The sequence below is a fragment of the Mustelus asterias genome, chromosome 6, assembly GCF_964213995.1.
Source record: "Mustelus asterias chromosome 6, sMusAst1.hap1.1, whole genome shotgun sequence".
Classification (NCBI taxonomy): Eukaryota; Metazoa; Chordata; class Chondrichthyes; order Carcharhiniformes; family Triakidae; genus Mustelus; species Mustelus asterias.
Genome location: NC_135806.1, coordinates 144,302,137 through 144,321,021, shown reverse-complemented (window position 1 = coordinate 144,321,021; position 18,885 = coordinate 144,302,137). Strand labels below are relative to the sequence as shown.

General features: G+C 48.1%; 1 protein-coding gene across 5 annotated transcripts in view; it reads right to left on the bottom strand.

Annotated features, from left to right (window-relative positions):
- ghra (growth hormone receptor a) overlaps positions 1-18,885 on the bottom strand; it is a 303,078-nt gene that overhangs the window by 134,745 nt on the left and 149,448 nt on the right. For 4 of the 5 annotated variants that reach the window (XM_078215258.1, XM_078215257.1, XM_078215260.1 and 1 more), the window contains exons 3-5: positions 9,813-9,930; positions 6,066-6,220; positions 4,597-4,775 (exon numbers count right to left, since the gene is read on the bottom strand). In XM_078215258.1, the coding sequence (XP_078071384.1) occupies positions 4,597-4,775; positions 6,066-6,220; positions 9,813-9,930 (452 nt within the window). Of the gene's footprint in view, positions 1-4,596; positions 4,776-6,065; positions 6,221-9,812; positions 9,931-17,974; positions 18,258-18,885 lie in introns of those variants that run through there. The other variant, XM_078215261.1, reaches the window with a different exon arrangement.

The following is an 18,885-nucleotide window of genomic DNA, read 5'->3' as shown; positions in this document are numbered from 1 at the left end:
CATTTAGTGCCTCTCCTATCTCTTCAGACTCCACGCACAACTTCCCACTACTGTCCTTGACTGGCCCTAATCTTACCCTAGTCATTCTTTTACTCCTGACATACCTATAGAAAGCTTTAGGGTTTTCCTTGATCCTACCTGCCAAAGACTTCTCATGTTCCCTCCTGGCTCTTCTGAACTCTTTCTTTAGGTCCTTCCTGGCTAACTTGTAACTCTCAAGAGGCCTCACTGAGCCTTCACGTCTCATCTTTAGTAAACCACAGTTCCCTCACACGTCTGCTTCCTCCCTGCCTGACAGGTACATGTTTATCAAGGACACGTAGTAGCTGTTCCTTGAACAAGTTCCACATTACAATTGTGCCCATCCCCTGCAGTTTCCTTCCCCAACCTATGCATCCTAAATCTCGCCTAATCGCATCATAATTTCCTTTCCCCCAGCTAAAATTCTTGCCCTTCGGTATATACCTATCCTTTTCCATTGCTAAGGTAAACATAATTGAATTGTGGTCACTGTCACCAAAGTGCTCACTTACCTCCAAATCTAACACCTGGCCTGGTTCATTACCCAGTACCAAATCCAATGAGGCCTCGCCTCTTGTTGGTTTATCCACATACTGCGTCAGGAAGCCTTCCTGCACACTTTGGACAAAAACCGACCCCTCCAAAAGTACTCGAACTATAGCTTTTCCAGTCAATATTTGTAAAGTTAAAGTCCCCCATAACAACTACCCTGTTACTTTCGCTCCTATCTAGAATCATCTTTGCAATCTTTTCCTCTACATCTCTGGAACTTTTCGGAGGTCTATAAAAAACTCCCAACAGGGTGACCTCTCCTTTCCTGTTTCTAACCTCAGCCCAAACTACCTCAGTAGACGAGTCCTCATCAAATGTCCTTTCTGCCACCGTAATACTGTCCTTGACTAACAATGCCACACCTCCCCCTCTTTTACCACCTTCCCTGCACTTACTGAAACATCTAAACCCCGGAACCTGCAACAACCATTCCTGTCCCTGCTCTATCCATGTCTCCGAGATGGCCACAACATTGAAATCCCAGGTACCAACCCATGCTGCAAGCTCACCCACCTTATTCCAGATGCTCCTGGCGTTGAAGTATACACACTTCAAACCGCCTTCCTGCCTGCCAGTACACTCCTGCGACTCTGAAACCTCATCCATGACCTCACTACTCTCAACCTCCTGTACACCGGAGCTACAAATCAGGTACCCACCCCCCTGCTGAATTAGTTTAAACCCTCCCGAAGAGCATTAGCAAATTTCCCCCCCAAGATATTGGTACCCCTCTAGTTCAAGTGCAGACCATCCTGTTTGTAGAGGTCCCACCGACCCCAGAGTGAGCCCCAATTGTCCAGGTATCTGAATCCCTCCCTCCTGCACCATCCCTGTAGCCACGTGTTCAACTGCTCTCTCTCCCTATTCCTCTCCTCACTATCACGTGGCACGGGTAACAAACCAGAGGGACATAAGGATTGGGTGGGGAGGTCCACTTTGGCATAGGGAACAAGAAAAACCATGGGTAAGTGGTGAGGGCATGGAGTGGCAAGATGGGCATGGAGGATGAGAGGATGTGAAGAATGAGGGATAGAGGGTCTTTGTGTTTCCTTTCAACTGGAATGAGGTTGAACAGCACCAGGGTGGGTCTTATAAATAGACCGTCTCCGCACCCAGTAGCTCCTTAGCTGCCTCCACACTTCTCCTTGGGTCAGCTGGCCTGACTCTGATCGCACCCAGGCCCCAGCAATGGAGATACTGCCTCTGCACTTTCTCCTGAGACAGACGGGCCAAACTGGGAATTTTCTGACTCTCCCTGCTCGCCTCCAGAATGAAATTCTAGGCCAATGGTTTCTGCAGGTTACTTTTAAACCACTTTCCCAATCTGTTCTGACACTTTCAATGCTCTATGCACATATACACCCAGGTCCCTCTGCTCCTGCGCCCACTTTGGAGTACTCCCCTTTATTTTATATTGCCTCATCTTCTTTAAATCTGACCAGATGTGTCTCTTCGCAGTTCTCTGCATCAAAATTTGCCCGTCACATGTTCACCATTCCACCATCCTGTCTATATCCTCTCTCACTGTCCGCCTCACAGTTCCCAACGCTTCCAAGTTTGGTGCAGGTTTTGAAGTGGTGTCTCTACACCCAAATCTTAGTAGTAAATTCCAAACTTCCTGAGGCAGATTTTTGTCTGTTTCCATAAGCTAGTAATTCCCGGAATGGGTCGTTAGGCTATCGCTGGGGGCTTATAGCTTGAGGGACGCCATTCCACAACAGTGGCTGACATTGAGTCTTTCCCAGTCTTACCGCCAGCCACTCGCGTGTTGGGAAGGATTTGCTAGTTGATACTCAACCTGTTTGGCTACATTATGAACACACTTTCTTTGGTCATCAAGTTCTGAGGTGGGACTCGAACCCGGAGCTTCTGGCTCAGAGGCAGTGACACTATCCATTGCACCACCAGACCTCCTATAAGTAATTAGTACAGACCAAGAAGAACAGCACCAACCCCAGCCAAACCCCATTATAAACTTTCCTGCAGCTCAAGAAACAGCTGTTCAACATTGAGAGTGACAGCCCTTGACATCAAGGCAGCAATTAACCAAGTGTGACATCAAGGAGCCCCAGCAAAACGAGTCAATGGGAATCAGCTGGTTGGACTCAGAGCCGGCACAAAGGAAGATGGCTGTGGTGGTTGGAGATCAATCATCTCAGCTCCAGCTCATCACTACAGGAGTTCCTCAGGGTAGTGTCCTAGGCCCAATCACCTTCAGCTGATTCATCAATGACCTTCCTTCCATCATAAGATCTGAACTGGAGATGTTCGCTGATCTTTGCACGTATGTTGGGCACCTTTCAAGACTCCTCAGATACTGAAGCAGTCTGTTTCCAAATGCTGCAAGACCTGGACAATATCCAGGCTTGGGAGGTTAAGTAAAATTTGTGCTTGCCACACAAGTGCCAGGCAATGAACATCTCTTAACAAAAAAGGATCGAACAAATCAGTCCCTTGACACTCAATGAATGGCCTTACCATCGTTGAATCCCCCACTATCAATATCCTGGAGGTTAACATTGACCAGAAACTGAACTGGGCGACCCATATAAATATTGTGGCTACAAGAGCAGGTCAACGGCTCAGAATCCTGTGGTAACTCACCTCCTGACTCCCCACAGCCTGTCCACCATCTACAAGGCACAAGTCAGGAGTGTGATGGAATACTCCCCACTCGCCTGGATGGGTGCAGCTGCAACAACACTCAAGAAACTCAACACCATCCAGGACAAAACAGTCCACTTGATTGGCATCCCTTCCACAAACATTCAATCCCTCCACCACTGACAAACAGTGGCAGCCGTGTGTACCGTTTACAAGGTGCACTGCAGCAACTCAGTAAGGAACTCACTCACCATCGCCTCTCCACATTTGCAATTCTCCAATCCTCTGGCACCACCCCTGCGTCTAAGGAAGATTGGATGATTAAGGCCAGTGCCTCTGAAACTTCCCATCTCACTTCTCTCAGAATCCTCGGCTACACCTTGTCCTGATCAACTGACATCTCCTCTTCAAGTGGAACCAACTTTCCTAATACCTCTTTTTTCTCACTGTTTTCCCATTGAATATCCCTGGCATTTATTGCAAAGAGTTTAGAGTATAAAAAGAGAGAAGTGTTGTTACAATTGTATAAGGCATTGGTGAGACCACACTTGGAGCATTATGTTCAGTTTTGGTCACCTTTGAGGAAGCGTGCAGTGGCACTGGAGGAGGTTCAGAAGAGGTTCATTAGATTGATTCCAGGTTTGAAGGGGCTGTTGTATGAGGAGCGGTTGAGTAGCCTGGGCTTGTACTCGCTGTAGTACAGAAGACTGAGGGGGGATTTGATTGAGGTATATAAAATACTCAACGGGATTGATAAAGTAAATGTTAACCAAATGTTCCCCCTTCTGGAACAGTCTCGGACAAGAGGTCATAGTTGCAGAGTAAGAGGGAGGGAGGTTCAAGACAGAGATCAGGAGAAGCTGCTTCTCACAGAGCGTTGTGAGGCTATGGAACTCACTGCCCCAGAGAACAGTGGATGCAGAATCAATCAATGGATTCAAGAGAGAGATAGATAAATATTTGATCAAAAGCGGGATGAAGGGCAATGGGAAAAGGCAGGGAAGTGGAGTTAGGATGAGACGGAGATCAGCCATGATCATATAGAATGGCGGAGTGGGCTCGAAGGGCTGAATTACCGACTCTCGCTCCTAATTCCTACGTTCCTATATGTTCCTCTCCTGCCTCCTGCGTTATTGTGTCTTTAGGAGTGCACTCTCCCAGTAAAGGCAGGTGCTCAGTACTTGTCTGATTGTCACTGTACAGCTCTCAGACTGTGGATCTCTGTCAAAAGGAAAGCAATCTACAATCTCACAAAAGGAACGGCATCTGCAGAACCTACTGATTCCACACCGGCATTTCCACATCAAACCTACCGATTCCACGCCGGCATCTCCACATCAAACCTACCGATTGCCAACGCCGGCATCTCCACATCAAACCTACCGATTGCCAACGCCGGCATCTCCACATCAAACCTACCGATTGCCAGTGCTCAGCCTCTTGGGGTTTGTACTGAATTTCATATTTGCGCGGGTTCCATCCGGAGCTGGTGTCAGAGCTGACTGGTTCTTCCCACCACAGCTGAACATCCATGAATAATCCCGACTGGCTGATGTTCAAGAGAGCCCAGCTCAAGGAGATTGGAGCATCTGGTTTCACTAACAATAGGAAAAGAAGAGATTAAAGGAACAGAAACAAGGGGAGGGGGGGGGGGGGGGGGGACAGACACAGCGGGGGGGGGGGGGGACACACAGACACAGCGGGGGGGGACGACACACAGCGGGGGGGGGGGGAACAGACACTGCAGCGGGGGACAGACACTGCGGGGAGGAGGGGGACCGACACTGCGGGGGGAGGGGGACCGACACTGCAGCGGGGGACAGACACTGCGGGGAGGAGGGGGACCGACACTGCGGGGGGAGGGGGACCGACACTGCAGGGGGAGGGGGACCGACACTGCGGGGGGAGAACAGACACTGCAGCGGGGGACTGACACTGCGGGGAGAGGGGGACCGACACGGCGGGGGGAGGGGGACCGACACTGCGGGGGGAGAACAGACATTGCAGCGGGGGACAGACACTGCGGGGAGGAGGGGGACCGACACTGCGGAGGGAGGGGGGGGGCCGACACCGCGGGGGGGACACAGCGTGGGGGGGGACACAGCGCGGGGGGGGACACAGCGCGGGGGGGGACACAGCGCGGGGGGGGACACAGCGCGGGGGGGGACACAGCGCGGGGGGGGACACAGCGCGGGGGGGGACACAGCGCGGGGGGGGACACAGCGCGGGGGGGGACACAGCGCGGGGGGGGACACAGCGCGGGGGGGGACACAGCGCGGGGGGGGACACAGCGCGGGGGGGGACACAGCGCGGGGGGGGACACAGCGCGGGGGGGGACACAGCGCGGGGGGGACACAGCGCGGGGGGGACACAGCGCGGGGGGGACACAGCGCGGGGGGGACACAGCGCGGGGGGGACACAGCGCGGGGGGGGGTGACACAGCGCGGGGGGTGACACAGCGCGGGGGGTGACACAGCGCGGGGGGTGACACAGCGCGGGGGGGGTGACACAGCGCTGGGGGGGTGACACAGCGCGGGGGGGTGACACAGCGCGGGGCGGGTGACACAGCGCGGGGTGGGGGGTGACACAGCGCGGGGGGGGTGGGTGACACAGCGCGGGGTGGGGGGTGACACAGCGCGGGGGGGTGACACAGCGCGGGGCGGGTGACACAGCGCGGGGTGGGGGGTGACACAGCGCGGGGTGGGGGGTGACACAGCGCGGGGTGGGGGGTGACACAGCGCGGGGTGGGGGGTGACACAGCGCGGGGTGGGGGGTGACACAGCGCGGGGTGGGGGGTGACACAGCGCGGGGGGGGGGGTGACACAGCGCGGGGGGGGGTGGGTGACACAGCGCGGGGGGGGGGGGAGAGTCAAGCATTGTTTATTTACCGATATCACCGATTGTAAAGCATCGTAGCTGATGTGTGATGTTGCTGGATTTGAGCTGGACACAATACTCTGTGTCCGCCGTGTGTGACTGGTTAAAGAAACAGGTGCTTTCTCCACTCAGATCTGTTGGACATTCCCTCCAATTGGAATTTTTTCTGGACAGAAATAGCAATCTTTCAATAATACCACACAAATGAACACATATTAATTTCTTATTTTCGGGACAGCGTGGATTAGATAGGAGAGAGCAGGAGTTATAGTCAGCAAGAAATACTCTTCAACAGTATAACTTGGTAACTCAGCTGGTTAAATACCAGGTCACTGATAGTCACAAATGATGGAAACAGCAGAGGCTTCGCTCACAACCTTTTACTTTTCATTCAGTATCTTAGCGCTGGAGGACTGGAGATTATTAATGTTATACCATACTGAGAGAGAGATAAACATAAACTAAACATCAGCGATTGGGAGGTTATTGAAAACCATCCTCTGGAAAGGGTTAATCAGGGAAAGACCGAATGGATTGTTTACGGTAAATTGTGTCTGGATCTTAATTGAATTGTTTGATGGGAGAACAGAGGAGGTTGATCACGAGGGTGCAGTACACATTCAGAAACTTACGACAAGGGTGGAAGTCTGCTTAAGATGGATGCCCGTAGAATGAAGGGGAAAGTGACAATGTCGATACAGCGGGGATGGCGGAGAATGGACACTCTTCAGACTGGAAAGTGGTTTATCGGCGTGTTCTACAAGGGTCAGGTTTACTCATTATTTCAACTTACAATTCGTAAAAACAACCTCGACTCAGGAATAGGGAGCAGCATTATGGAGTTTCCAAATGATATGAAACTGGGCAAAGTAGATGATCATACTGAGGACAGTTTTGGATTCAGGGTGCAGTGGGGAGGTGCATGGTAGCTGGCATTCGGTGTAACTAATCTGAGGTGATGTATTTTGGGGGGAACTAATGTGGAAAGACAGGATACTAGAAATGATTTTGAAGAGTTATAAATGAGCAGTGTCCACAAAGTTACTATTGAATCTGTTTCCACCACACTTCCAGACAGGCTAACCCAAATCACAAGAGATTGTCGTGTAATTAAAATATCTCCACATCTCCCCTCTAATTCATTTGTCAGTAATGTTAAATCTCCTCTGGTTACCAACCCCAATAGAAACTGCTTTTCCTTATTTGGTTCATTATTTTGATCAGTTTTGTATTAATCTCCTCTTAATCTTCTCTGCCCCAAAGAGAATACAGTCAGCTTCTCCATCGAGTCATCGAATCCTACAATGCAGAAGGAGGCCATTCAGCCCATCAAGTCTGCACTGACCACAATCCCACCCACGCCCTATCCCCATAACCCCATGTATTTACCCTAGCTAGTCCCCCTGACACTAAAGGGCAATTTATCATGACCAATCCACCTAACCCACACATCTTTGGACTGTGGGAGGAAACCGGAGCACCCGGAGGAAACCCACGTAGACATGGGGAGAACGTGCAAACTCCACACAGACAGTGACCCAAGCCGGGAATCGAACCCGGGTCCCTGGCGCTGTGGGGCAGCAGTGCTAATCACTGTGCCGCCCAGTCTCTGGATGTAACTGAGGTCATCCTGGGAGAGAGTGCTGAAATTGAATCTACCAGCCTATTAGTTGGGGCAGTGCGTTAAAAACCCCAAGAACTCTGTGGGGGCAATTTTACCAAAGAAATTCAAAGTGCTGCATGAACGTGAAAATGGGAGAGTTTCAGAACTGTTTTTTTCAGCGAGAGAAAAATTCAAATCTTATCACACTTAGGGAAAAAATGTGTGATTGTCACCAGCAGGGGAGTGGACAAAGTCTATTCATGCTGAGAAGCCAGGTGCTGACTGCTAGAGGCTGCCATTGCATGAGGGCCTGATCTCCCAATGCCCCCCACTCAATCATATCCACGCCGCCCCCTACCCAATCACACCCAGCCCCCCAATTCCCCCTGGCCGATCGCAACCCCCAATCACCCCGCACCTCAGCCAATCACCATTCACTGCCCCACCCCCCCCTCAGCCAATTGCTACCACTGTTCACTCTCCTCCCAGTTGCAGAGAGATGCTGCCTCACACATGTTTGTGCAGAGGGACCTGGGTGTCCTTGTGCAGGAATCTCAAGGAGTTGGTTTGCAGGTGCAGCAGGTAATTAAGAAGGCAAATGGAATTTTGTCCTTCATTGCTAGAGGGATGGAGTTTAAAAACAGTGAGGTTATGTTGCAGCTGTATGAGGTGCTGGTGAGGCCAGACCTGGAGTACCGTGTACAGTTTTGGTCTCTTTACTTGAGAAAGGATATACCGGCACTGGAGGAGGTGCAGAGGAGATTCACTAGGTTGATTCTGGAGTTGAGAGGGTTGGCTTATGAGGAGAGACTGAGTAGACTGGGGCTATACTCATTGGAATTCAGAAGAATGAGGGGAGATCTTATAGAAACATATAAGATTATGAAGGGAGTAAATAAGATAGAAGCAGGGAAGTTGTTTCCACTGGTGGGTGAAACTAGAACTAGGGGGTATAGCCTCAAAATAAGGGGAAACAGATTTAGGACTGAGTTGAGGAGGAACTTCTTCACACAAAGGGTTGTGAATCTGTGGAATTCCCTGCCCAGTGAAGCAGTTGAGGCTACCTCATTGAATGTTTTTAAGGCAAGAATAGATAAATTTTTGAACAGTAAAGGAATTAAGGGTTATGGTGAGCGGGCGGGTAAGTGGAGCTGAGTCCACAAAAAGATCAGCCATGATCTTATTGAATGGCGGAGCAGGCTCGAGGGGCCAGATGGCCTACTCCTGCTCCTAGTTCTTATGTTCACCTTTGGGTCCTGCCCCCTTCCCTTAGGCCCTGACCCTTGACAGTGCCAGGGTGCTCAGTGGGCAGAGCCAGGGTGCAAGGCTGGCACTGCCCACCCCTGACCCCGACCACCCAGGAGCCCACGATTACGACCCAGGCTCACTCATAATACTTAAATTATAAAATTATTTAAATCTGCTTCGTGCCTGGAAATTATGCAGGCATTCAGTGTCACTCTCATCACAAGAGGCAAGACCACCCGGTTTTTTACCTCTCTCATGATGCCAATCGACTGGCATGACGAGCCAGTTAAATTGCCCCCACTTTATTAAATAAAAATTCTCCATGTTGCCTCTGGTTCTTTTTTGCCAATTACCTTGAATCATTGGCTATAAATCCATGAACCAATGGAAAGAGCTTTTTCTTTATTATCTCTGTATAAGCCCTTCATTATTTTGATCAACTCTTACAAATCATGTCACCCTCAACTCCAGACCATTCAGGTCAATCTCTTCTCTGTCCTCTCCAAAGTCTGCACATCCTTCCTCAACGTCTGTTGCCCAGATTTAGGCACAACATTCTCAGCTGTTCAGCACCCAACCCGGGCTACACCCAGTACCCTGTCTCGTGCCGTATTCTCACAGCAGAGGGGAATACTACAACGCTGAAGATTGTCTCAATGTTGGCAAAGTGGGAAGTCTGTTGGAATTGTGAATATAAGAACTTTCCACATAAAGGTCAATGGCCCTGACTTAACATAACTGCTGAAAATAACGGGCTGTGCTTTGCAACTAATCTAGTTGTTGGATATTTTGGAATTCCAGTTCTCTGTTAATGTGGAGGAGACTGCGTAAAACATAGACACATCATTGCTATAAAATAGATAACAAAGACTGAGCAATACAACAATGGGTCAGTTTTAAACCTTACCCCTTTGTATACAATAACTTTAGTTGGCTATGTTGTGTCAGGTTCTGGTTGTTTCCCTCACTCCAGCGACATGTGAACGTTTCCTGCTCCAGTGACCGACACTCTGTAATTGTAGGTCCTACAAGAGGAAACAGGAGATGAAAGATTCACAGCATTGAGGTTTACAGTATCCCTGCTTTTCTCCAGCTTACAGCGATTGTTGTAAACAAAACAGATTTCAGTGGCGCTCCGGGAACACTGTGTGTTTTCAATGAATTCAGCATGTATGCAGTTGCTAAAGGATAAACAAATACCGACAATGATCCCATGGGACTGCTTCATCCAGTGATGCTGCCACAGTCTCTCTCAGCCCATAACACTGGACCTCACCAACATCTTACTCATCTTAGCACGATATAGATCAGTTGGAGGCTTGGGCGGAGAGATGGCAGATGGAGTTTAATCTAGACAAATGTGAGGTAATGCATTTTGGAAGGTCTAATACATATAGGAAATATACAGTAAATGGCAGAACCCTGAGGAATATTGATAGGCAAAAGGATCTGGGTGTACAGATACACAGGTCACTGAAAGTGGCAATGCAGGTGGAGAAGGTAGTCAAGAAGGCATACGGCATGCTTGCCTTCATCGGCTGGGGCATTGAGTTTAAAAATTGGCAAGTCATGTTGCAGCTTTATAAAATCTTAGTTAGGCTCCACTTGGAATATAGTGTTCAATTCTGGTCGCTACACTACCAGAAGGATGTGGAGGCTTTGGAGAGGGTACAGAAAAGATTTACCAGGATGTTGCCTGGTATGGAGGGCATTAGCTATAAGGAGAGGTTGGAGAAACTCGGTTTGTTCTCACTAGAGCGACGGAGGTTGAGGGGCGACCTGATAGAAGCCCACAAGATTATGAGAGGCATGGACAGAGTGGATAGTCAGAAGCTTTTTCCCAGGGTGGAAGAGTCAGTTACTAGGGGGCACAGGTTTAAGGTGCGAGGGGCAAGGTTTAAAGGAGATGTACGAGGCAGATTTTTTACACAGAGAGTAGTGGGTGCCTGGAACTCGTTGCCGGGGGAGGTAGTGGAAGCGGATACGGTAGTGACTTTTAAGGGGCGTCTTGACAAATACATGAATAGGATGGGAATAGAGGGATATGGTCCCCGGAAGGGTAGGGGGTTTTAGTTAAGTCGGGCAGCATGGTCGGTGCAGGCTTGGAGGGCCGAAGGGCCTGTTCCTGTGCTGCAATTTTCCTTGTTCTTTGTTCTTAACAAAACCTCATCACCAACATATGTCTGTAGCACCAGAGTTGACAGCTTCAGTTTTTCTTTATTCTTTCATGGGACGTGGGCGTCGCCGGCTGGGCCAGCATTTGTTGCCCATCCCTAATTGCCCCTGAACTGAGTGTCTCACTCAGCCATTTCAGAGGGTGGTTAAGAGTCACCCACATTGCTGTGGAACTGGAGTCACATGTAGGCCAGACCAGGTAAGGACGGCAGATTTCTTTCCCTAAAGGACATTAATTTTTAATTATTTCACGGGACATCGCTGGCCCAAGATTTATTGCCCACCCTAATTGGCCTTGAGGGGGCAGTTAAGAGTCAACCACATTACTGAGAGTCTGGAGTCACATGTTGTCTAGACCAGGTAAGGATGGCAGACTTCCGAAAGGACATTAGTGAACTAGATGGGTTTTTCTGACAATCGACAATGGCTTCATGGTCATCAGTAGATTCTTAATTCCAGATTTTTTAAAATTGAATTCAAATTCCACCAGCTGCCATGGCAGGATTCAAATCCAGATCCCCAGAGCATTAGCTGAGTTTCTGGATTAATGGTCTAGCAATAATACCAATAGGCCATCACCTCCCATGTCACCAGAGTATTAACCTGGGCCTCTGGATTACTGGTCCAGTGACATTACCACTCTGTCATCATCATTCCCCGTTCAGTGTTACTCTCAGTGGGTATGGGAAATGGGAGCGGGCCTTCCATATCCGGGGCCTGCCCACCATTTTCAAAGGTTGGCGAAATCGAGAAGTCTCCAGGAAAATCCAGCCCATAAGAGCAGGTTTCATCTCAGAGAAGGACAAATACAAATGAAGCTGAAACACTGATTCTACTTTTCATCAAGTCTTTATCACTATGCCTGAAGACAGTGTGTGCATTTAACCACATCAGAGGGGGACTGAAGAGTTTTGGGAATCTCAGCCCAAAAAGGAGGCATCTAAGAATTGATTTTTCACAGGGATACAAGAAAGTAAGAAGAGGTTAACTCGGATTACTACTTTAAAATGTGGGAATTGAACTTGACATAGGTTCGAGGTAATGAGGGGTAACTTTAGAACTGTTCACAGAGGTCCCACGAAGCAACGATTAGCGGTGAGGTGAAGGGGTCTCTCTCCGGTTGGAGGGCAGTGACCAGTGGAGTACCACAGGGGTCAGTGATGGGACCGCAACTCTTCACAATATATATTAATGATTTGGAGGAAGGAAGAGAGTGTACCCTGGCCAAATTTGCAGATGATGCAAAGATGGGAGGGAAGGCAGGTTTGCAAGGATTTGAATAGTTCACAGAGAGATATTGACAGGTTAAGTGAGTAGACAGAAAATTGGCAAATATAGCAAATGTGAGAATGTTCATTTTGGAAGGAAGAATGAGAGGGTGGATTATTATTTAAATGGAGAGAGACTGCAGAAAGCTGTGGCACAAAGACGCTGGGGCATGGCGGGGAGCCCTTGTTCATGAAACTCAGAAAGCGAGCATGCAAGTCGAGAAGGTAAAGGGGAAGGCAAATGGAAAGGCAAATGGCAAAAGGCTTTTATTTCACGGAGGCTGGAGTAAGAGGGCTGGTTGCTGCAACTGTACAAGGTACTAATGGGGCCATGTTTAAAATACTGTGTACAGTTTCGGTCCCCTTATAAAGGAAAGATATATTATCAATAGACACAGTACAGAGGAGGTTTAATAGGATGATCCCTGGGATGGAGGGACTGCCACATGAGGAAAGATTAAACAGGTTGGGTCTGTACACCTTGCAGTTCAGAAGAATAAGATATTATTGAAACATACAAGATTCTGAGGGGGTTAGACAGGTTAAATGTTGGGAGGATGTTTCCACTCATTGGAGAGTGTAGGACCAGTCGCAGAATTAGGGGGCGCTCATTTAAGACGGATTTGAGGAAGAATTTCTTCCTCAGAGAGTGGTGAATAATTGGAATTCTTTACCCCAGGAAGCTGTGGAAATCGAGTCCTTGAACATTTCCAAGGCTGAAATCGTTAGGTTTTAATCAGTCAGGGAATTAAGGATTACAGAGAGAAGACAGGAAAGTGGACTAAGTGGGTGTTAGATCAGCTATGATCCTATTAAATATAAAGGGAAAGACTCTTAGTACTGGAGAGGATCAGAAGGACCTTGGGGTCCGGGTCCATAGGACTCTGAAATCGGCCCCGCAGGTGGAGGAGGTGGTTAAGAGGGCGTATGGTGTGTTGGCCTTTATCAATCGAGGGATTGAGTTTAGGAGTCCGGGGATAATGATGCAGCTATATAAGACCCTCGTCAGACCCCACTTGGAGTACTGTGCTCAGTTCTGGTCGCCTCACTATAGGAAGGATGTGGAAAAGATTGAAAGGGTGCAGAGGAGATTTACAAGGATGTTGCCTGGATTGAGTGGCATGCCTTTTGAGGATAGGCTGAGGGAGCTCGGTCTTTTCTCCTTGGAGAGACGTAGGATGAGAGGAGACCTAATAGAGGTGTATAAGATGTTGAGAGGCATAGATCGGGTGGACTCTCAGAGGCTTTTTCCCAGGGTGGAAATGTCTGCTACGAGAGGACACAGGTTTAAGGTGCTAGGGGGTAGGTACAGGGGAGCTGTTAGGGGTAAGTTTTTCACACAGAGGGTGGTGGGCAAGTGGAATCGGCTGCCGTCGGTGGTGGTGGAGGCGAACTCAACAGGGTCTTTTAAGAGACTCCTGGATGAGTACATGGGACTTAATAGGATGGAGGGTTATAGGTAGATCTAGAAGGTAGGGATGTGTTCGGCACAACTTGTGGGCCGAAGGGCCTGTTTGTGCTGTAGTTTTTCTATGTTTCTATGTTTCTGAATGATGGTGCAGGCTTGAGGGGCTGAATGACCTGTTCTTATTTCCTCTGGTCTTAGGGGGAGGAATCAACATTCAGGATGCACCTGGATAGTGGAAATATTGAAGAAACTATTCGATGCAAAAATGAGTGTAGGGTTAATCTGATTGGACAAATCAAGACGGCCAAATGACCTTCCCTCCACTGTGAATTGCTTTAGATCTTGTGACAAGACTGCTTGCCGTTGGCCCTCGAACAGGCCTTGGATCAATTTCTGCTGTAGTTCACTTATTGATCAGGGGTGTCACTGTCGAGCAATTTAGACAGATCAGAGTCTGTAAAGCTGAAAAATGAGCTGGCTCACATCTCCGTATGTGACTGCATATATAATCAGCTGCAGTTTACACACACTTATTCAACATATTCAAAATTCTGCTTGCCAAAAGGATTGGTCTTCATTACAAGGGATTGGAGTGCAAGCATAAAGAAGTCTTGCTACAGTTATACAGGGTTTCGGTGAGACCACATCTGGAACACTGTGTGCAGTTTGGGTCTCTACATTTCAGAAAGGATAGACTTGTATTGGAGACGGTGCAGCGAAGGTTCACTGGATTGGGCCCTGGGATGAGGGGGTCTGTCCTATGATGAGAGGCTGAGTAAATTGGGTTTGTATTCTCTGCAGTTTAGAAGAATGAGAGGTGATCTCAATGAGATTCTGAAGGGGTTTGACAGGGTGGACGCTGAGAGGTTGTTCCCACTGGTCGGGGAATCTAAAACACGGGGCACAGTCTCAGGATAAGGGGCCGATTATTTCAGACTGAGATGAGGAGACATTTCTTCACTCAGAGGGCTGTGAATCTTTAGAACTCTCTCCCCCAGAGCATTGTGGGGGCTCCATTGTTGAATATATTTAAGGCCGGGAAGACTGGTTTTTGGTCTCTCCGGAAGAAAGGGATTTGGGGAGTGGGCGGGAAATGGAGTTGAAACCCAGAATCAGCTCTGATCGTATTGAATGGTGAAGCAGGCTCAATGGAGAGTTCATAAGATATAGGAGCAGAATTAGGCCATTCAGCCCATCGAATCTGCTCTGCCATTCAATCATGGCTGATATGTTCCTCATCCCCATTTTCCTGCCTTCTCCCCATAACCCTTCAACCCATTACCAATTAAAAATCTGTCTAACTCCTCCTTAAATTTACTCACTGTCCCAGCATCCACCGCACTTTGGGACAGCGAATTCCACAGATTCACAACCCTTTGGGAGAAGTAGTTTCTCCGCAACTCTGTTTTAAATGTGCTACCCCTTATCCTAAGACTAAGACCTCTCATCCTAGAATGCCCCACAAGAGGAAGCATCCGCTCCACGTCTACTTTATCCATACCTTTTATCATCTTGTATACCTCAGTTTGATCTCCCCTCATTCTGCTAAATTCCAGAGAGTGTCGGCCTAAACTGTTCAATCTCTCTTCATACGACAAACCCCTCATCTCTGGAATCAATCCAGTGAACCTCCTCTGAACTGCCTCCAATGCCACTACATCTTTCCTCAAATACGGGGACCAAAACTGTGCACAATATTCCAGGTGCGGCCTCACCAACGCCTTGTATAGTTGCAGCAATACTTCCTCACCTTTATATTCCATTCCTTTAGCTATAAATACCCACATTCCATTCGCTTATAATGAAGACCAATCCATTCGCTTTCTTCATTATCTACTGTAGCTGCATGCGAGTTTTCTGTGACTCATGAACAAGGAAACCCAGGTCCTTCTGCACTGGAGCACCCTGCAGTCTCTCCCCATTTAGATAATAAGTTGCCTTCCCATTTTTGCGACCAAAATGCATGACCTCACACTTATCCATGTTAAACTCCATCTGCCACATTTTGGCCCACTCTCCTAACTTTTCCATATTCATTTGTAAGGTTCGTATTTCCTCATTGCAACGTACTGTCCCGCCTAAATGGTCCAACACTCTTCCTGTTTCTTGTGTTAAGTTGAAGCATTTTCCCATTTATTTATAAACAGTACAATGTAATAATAGAACATAGAACATAACAGCGCAGTACAGGCCCTTCGGCCCTCGATGTTGCGCCGACCTGTGAAACCAATCTAAAGCCCATCTAACCTACACTATTCCAATATCATCCATATGTTTAACCAATAACCATTAATGTTGGCGAGTCCACTACTGCTGCAGGCAGGGCATTCCACGCCCTTACTACTCTCTGAGTAAAGAACCTACCTCTAACATCTGCCCTATATCTCTCACCCCTCAATTTAAAGCTATGTCCCCTCGTGTTAGCCATCACCATCCGAGGAAAAAGGCTCTCACTATCCACCCCATCTAATCCTCTGATCATCTTGTATGCCTCTATTAAGTCACCTCTTAACCTTCTTCTCTCTAACGAAAACAACCTCAAGCCCCTCAGCCTTTCCTCATACGATTTTCCCACCATACCAGGCAACATCCTGGTAAATCTCCTCTGCACCCTTTCCAACACTTCCACATCCTTCCTATAATGCGGCGACCAGAACTGTACGCAATACTCCAAGTGCGGCTGCACCAGAGTTTTGTACAGTTGCAACATGACAATGCATCATCCAGCCACTCAAGGTACTTTTTGGAATTTTTGAGGTAAATTCTAAGATAAAAAGGCAGAAAGGTTGAGTACAAACCGACTGCAGTTAATATATATTACATAGTGCCCTGATCAGACCCACTTGGTGTGACATGAGCAGTTCTGGTCATAATGCAACAAAAGAATCTTGGGCTAGACTGGGGTCGTTTTGCTTGGAGCAAAGGGGGAGCATGATTGAGATGTATAAAATTATGAGGGGCATAGATAGAGTAGACAGGAAGGAACTTTTGCCTTGGTGGAGGGATCAGTGACCAGGAAGCATAAGTTTAAGGTAAAGGGCAGGAGATTTAGAGAGGTTGTGAGGAAAAACCAGAGGGTGGTGGGAGTCTGGAACTCACTGCCTGAAAGGGTGGTGGAGGCAGAGACCTTCACAACATTTAAGTAGTATTTAGATGTGCACTTGTGATGCCAAGGCATACAAGACTATGGACCAAGTGCTGGAAAATGGAATTAGAATAATTAGACGGTTTGCCTTTGACCGGCAGAGACGGGATGGGCTGAAGGGCCTTTTTTCTGTGCTGTACAGATACATTAGTATCCAGAAATCTATCAAGGGATATGGGGATAGTTCAGGGAAAATGGTGTAAGAGTACATAATCAGACATGATCTGTTTGAATATATGGAAGGATATCAAAGAGACTTGATGGAGTGAATGCCTATTCCTGCTCCTATTTCCTAGGTTTCCTTCCTGATCCCCATGACAACTGATATTGTTGACAGTTCCCTCTCCTCAGGTACTGTCCCTTTCCCCTTCACTCACCTCAAAAACCTCACCCTTGACCTCCTGTGTCCGGCCATCTCATCTTCAACCTCCAGTTCCTCCCCAAACTTCCCCCAATGTTTTTCTGGACCTTTGTGTTTGAATTCTTTCTGTTAGTTTTCTGCATTGCCACAGTATTGAAATGGTCTTATCAAAGTTACTATGACAAAGGCAATCTATCCTACTTCACCTATGCCAACTGGCTTGCAGCTATTGACAAGGCTCCTTCCCCCGAGCACCACTGAGCAGCTGGGTGGCATTTACCCGGTTCCAATCTTGCCTGCCTAGGTGTAGCCACTTGCAATGGTTCCTCTTCCTGCTCCCATTACATCTGGTGTCGCCCAAGGATCGATCCTTGGCCTCTTCTTATTTCTAATCTACACATTGTCCCTCAGTGACATCATCCGAAAAATACAAAGCAGCTAAATCCCAAAGTCTCTCTGCACCTTTGCTGATCAGTGTGTGGAGTAAATCTGAAAGTAGTGATAAGAATACAGAAAGGAATTTTAAGAGTTCTTGTAATGTGTCGAATTTGTCAGGGAACAGACCTTCAGGCTTTTCTTTTCAAGCTTCACTCTAAACGCAGTTCCTTGAATTTGTGGATTAAAATACAAAATTAACATGAACCCAAAAACCTGACAAACCAGTCTCGGCAATTTACTGATGACGTGCTGCATGTGTCTCAGATTTAGTTACTTTATTGGCTGTGTGGGCTGTTCTGTTTGCCTCTCCTTGCCTAGCCACTCTTAGCCCCATATAAAATTGATAACATTCCTGTGAAGCGCTCGGAGATGTTGAACGACCAGAAAGGCAATTTAAAATGCCGGTTGTTGCTGATTTCTTTTCTCTGTCTTGTGGTTCTGCAGGATCAATCTCCCGGGATTCCAGAATCCTGCTCTTTCCAAATTGTTCTCAATTGTGGTTCTTAATTACCTTTATTTGCCTGCTCTCCAGCTCGTGCTGCAGAGTTACAGAACAGTCTGTACCCAGCTGTGATCAATGGGTAACGAGAGAAATTGAGACAAATTAGTTGCTTTGTTGCGTCATGTCGATCCAGTCAAGTGTAAGATCATCGAGAAGCTTTGAGCTCCCATGGTTCTGTAATTATGCTCCTGCAATAATCAAGGAATTTGACCACTGCCCAGGGCTCTGTAACTACACAGTCCAATGATAACTGAGGCGTCTCGAGTGCTCAGGGTTCTGGGTTTCAGCCCTGCTGCCATGCTAATCATTAACCTTAGGCAGAAAATGGAGGAGGCACATGTAGCAGCACAGTCACAATCACCAGGTCACTGCTGCCTAACCTGTGACCCGACTGAGAAAGAAGAACCATAGAAAAGATACCGTGCAGAAAGAGGCCATTCAGCCCATCCTGTCTGCGTTGGCAAAAAAAGAAAAATAAACTAGCCGCTCATTATAACCCCATTCCCCAGCACCTGGTCCGTAGCCTCGCAGCTTCCAGCGCTTCAGACACAGATCCAGCTGCCTTTTCAATGAGGTGAGTGTTTCAGCCTCAACCACCAACTTAGGCAGTGAATTCCAGACACCCACCACCCTCCTCTAACCCTTCCACCAATCACCTTCAATCTGTGTCCCCTGATAATTGA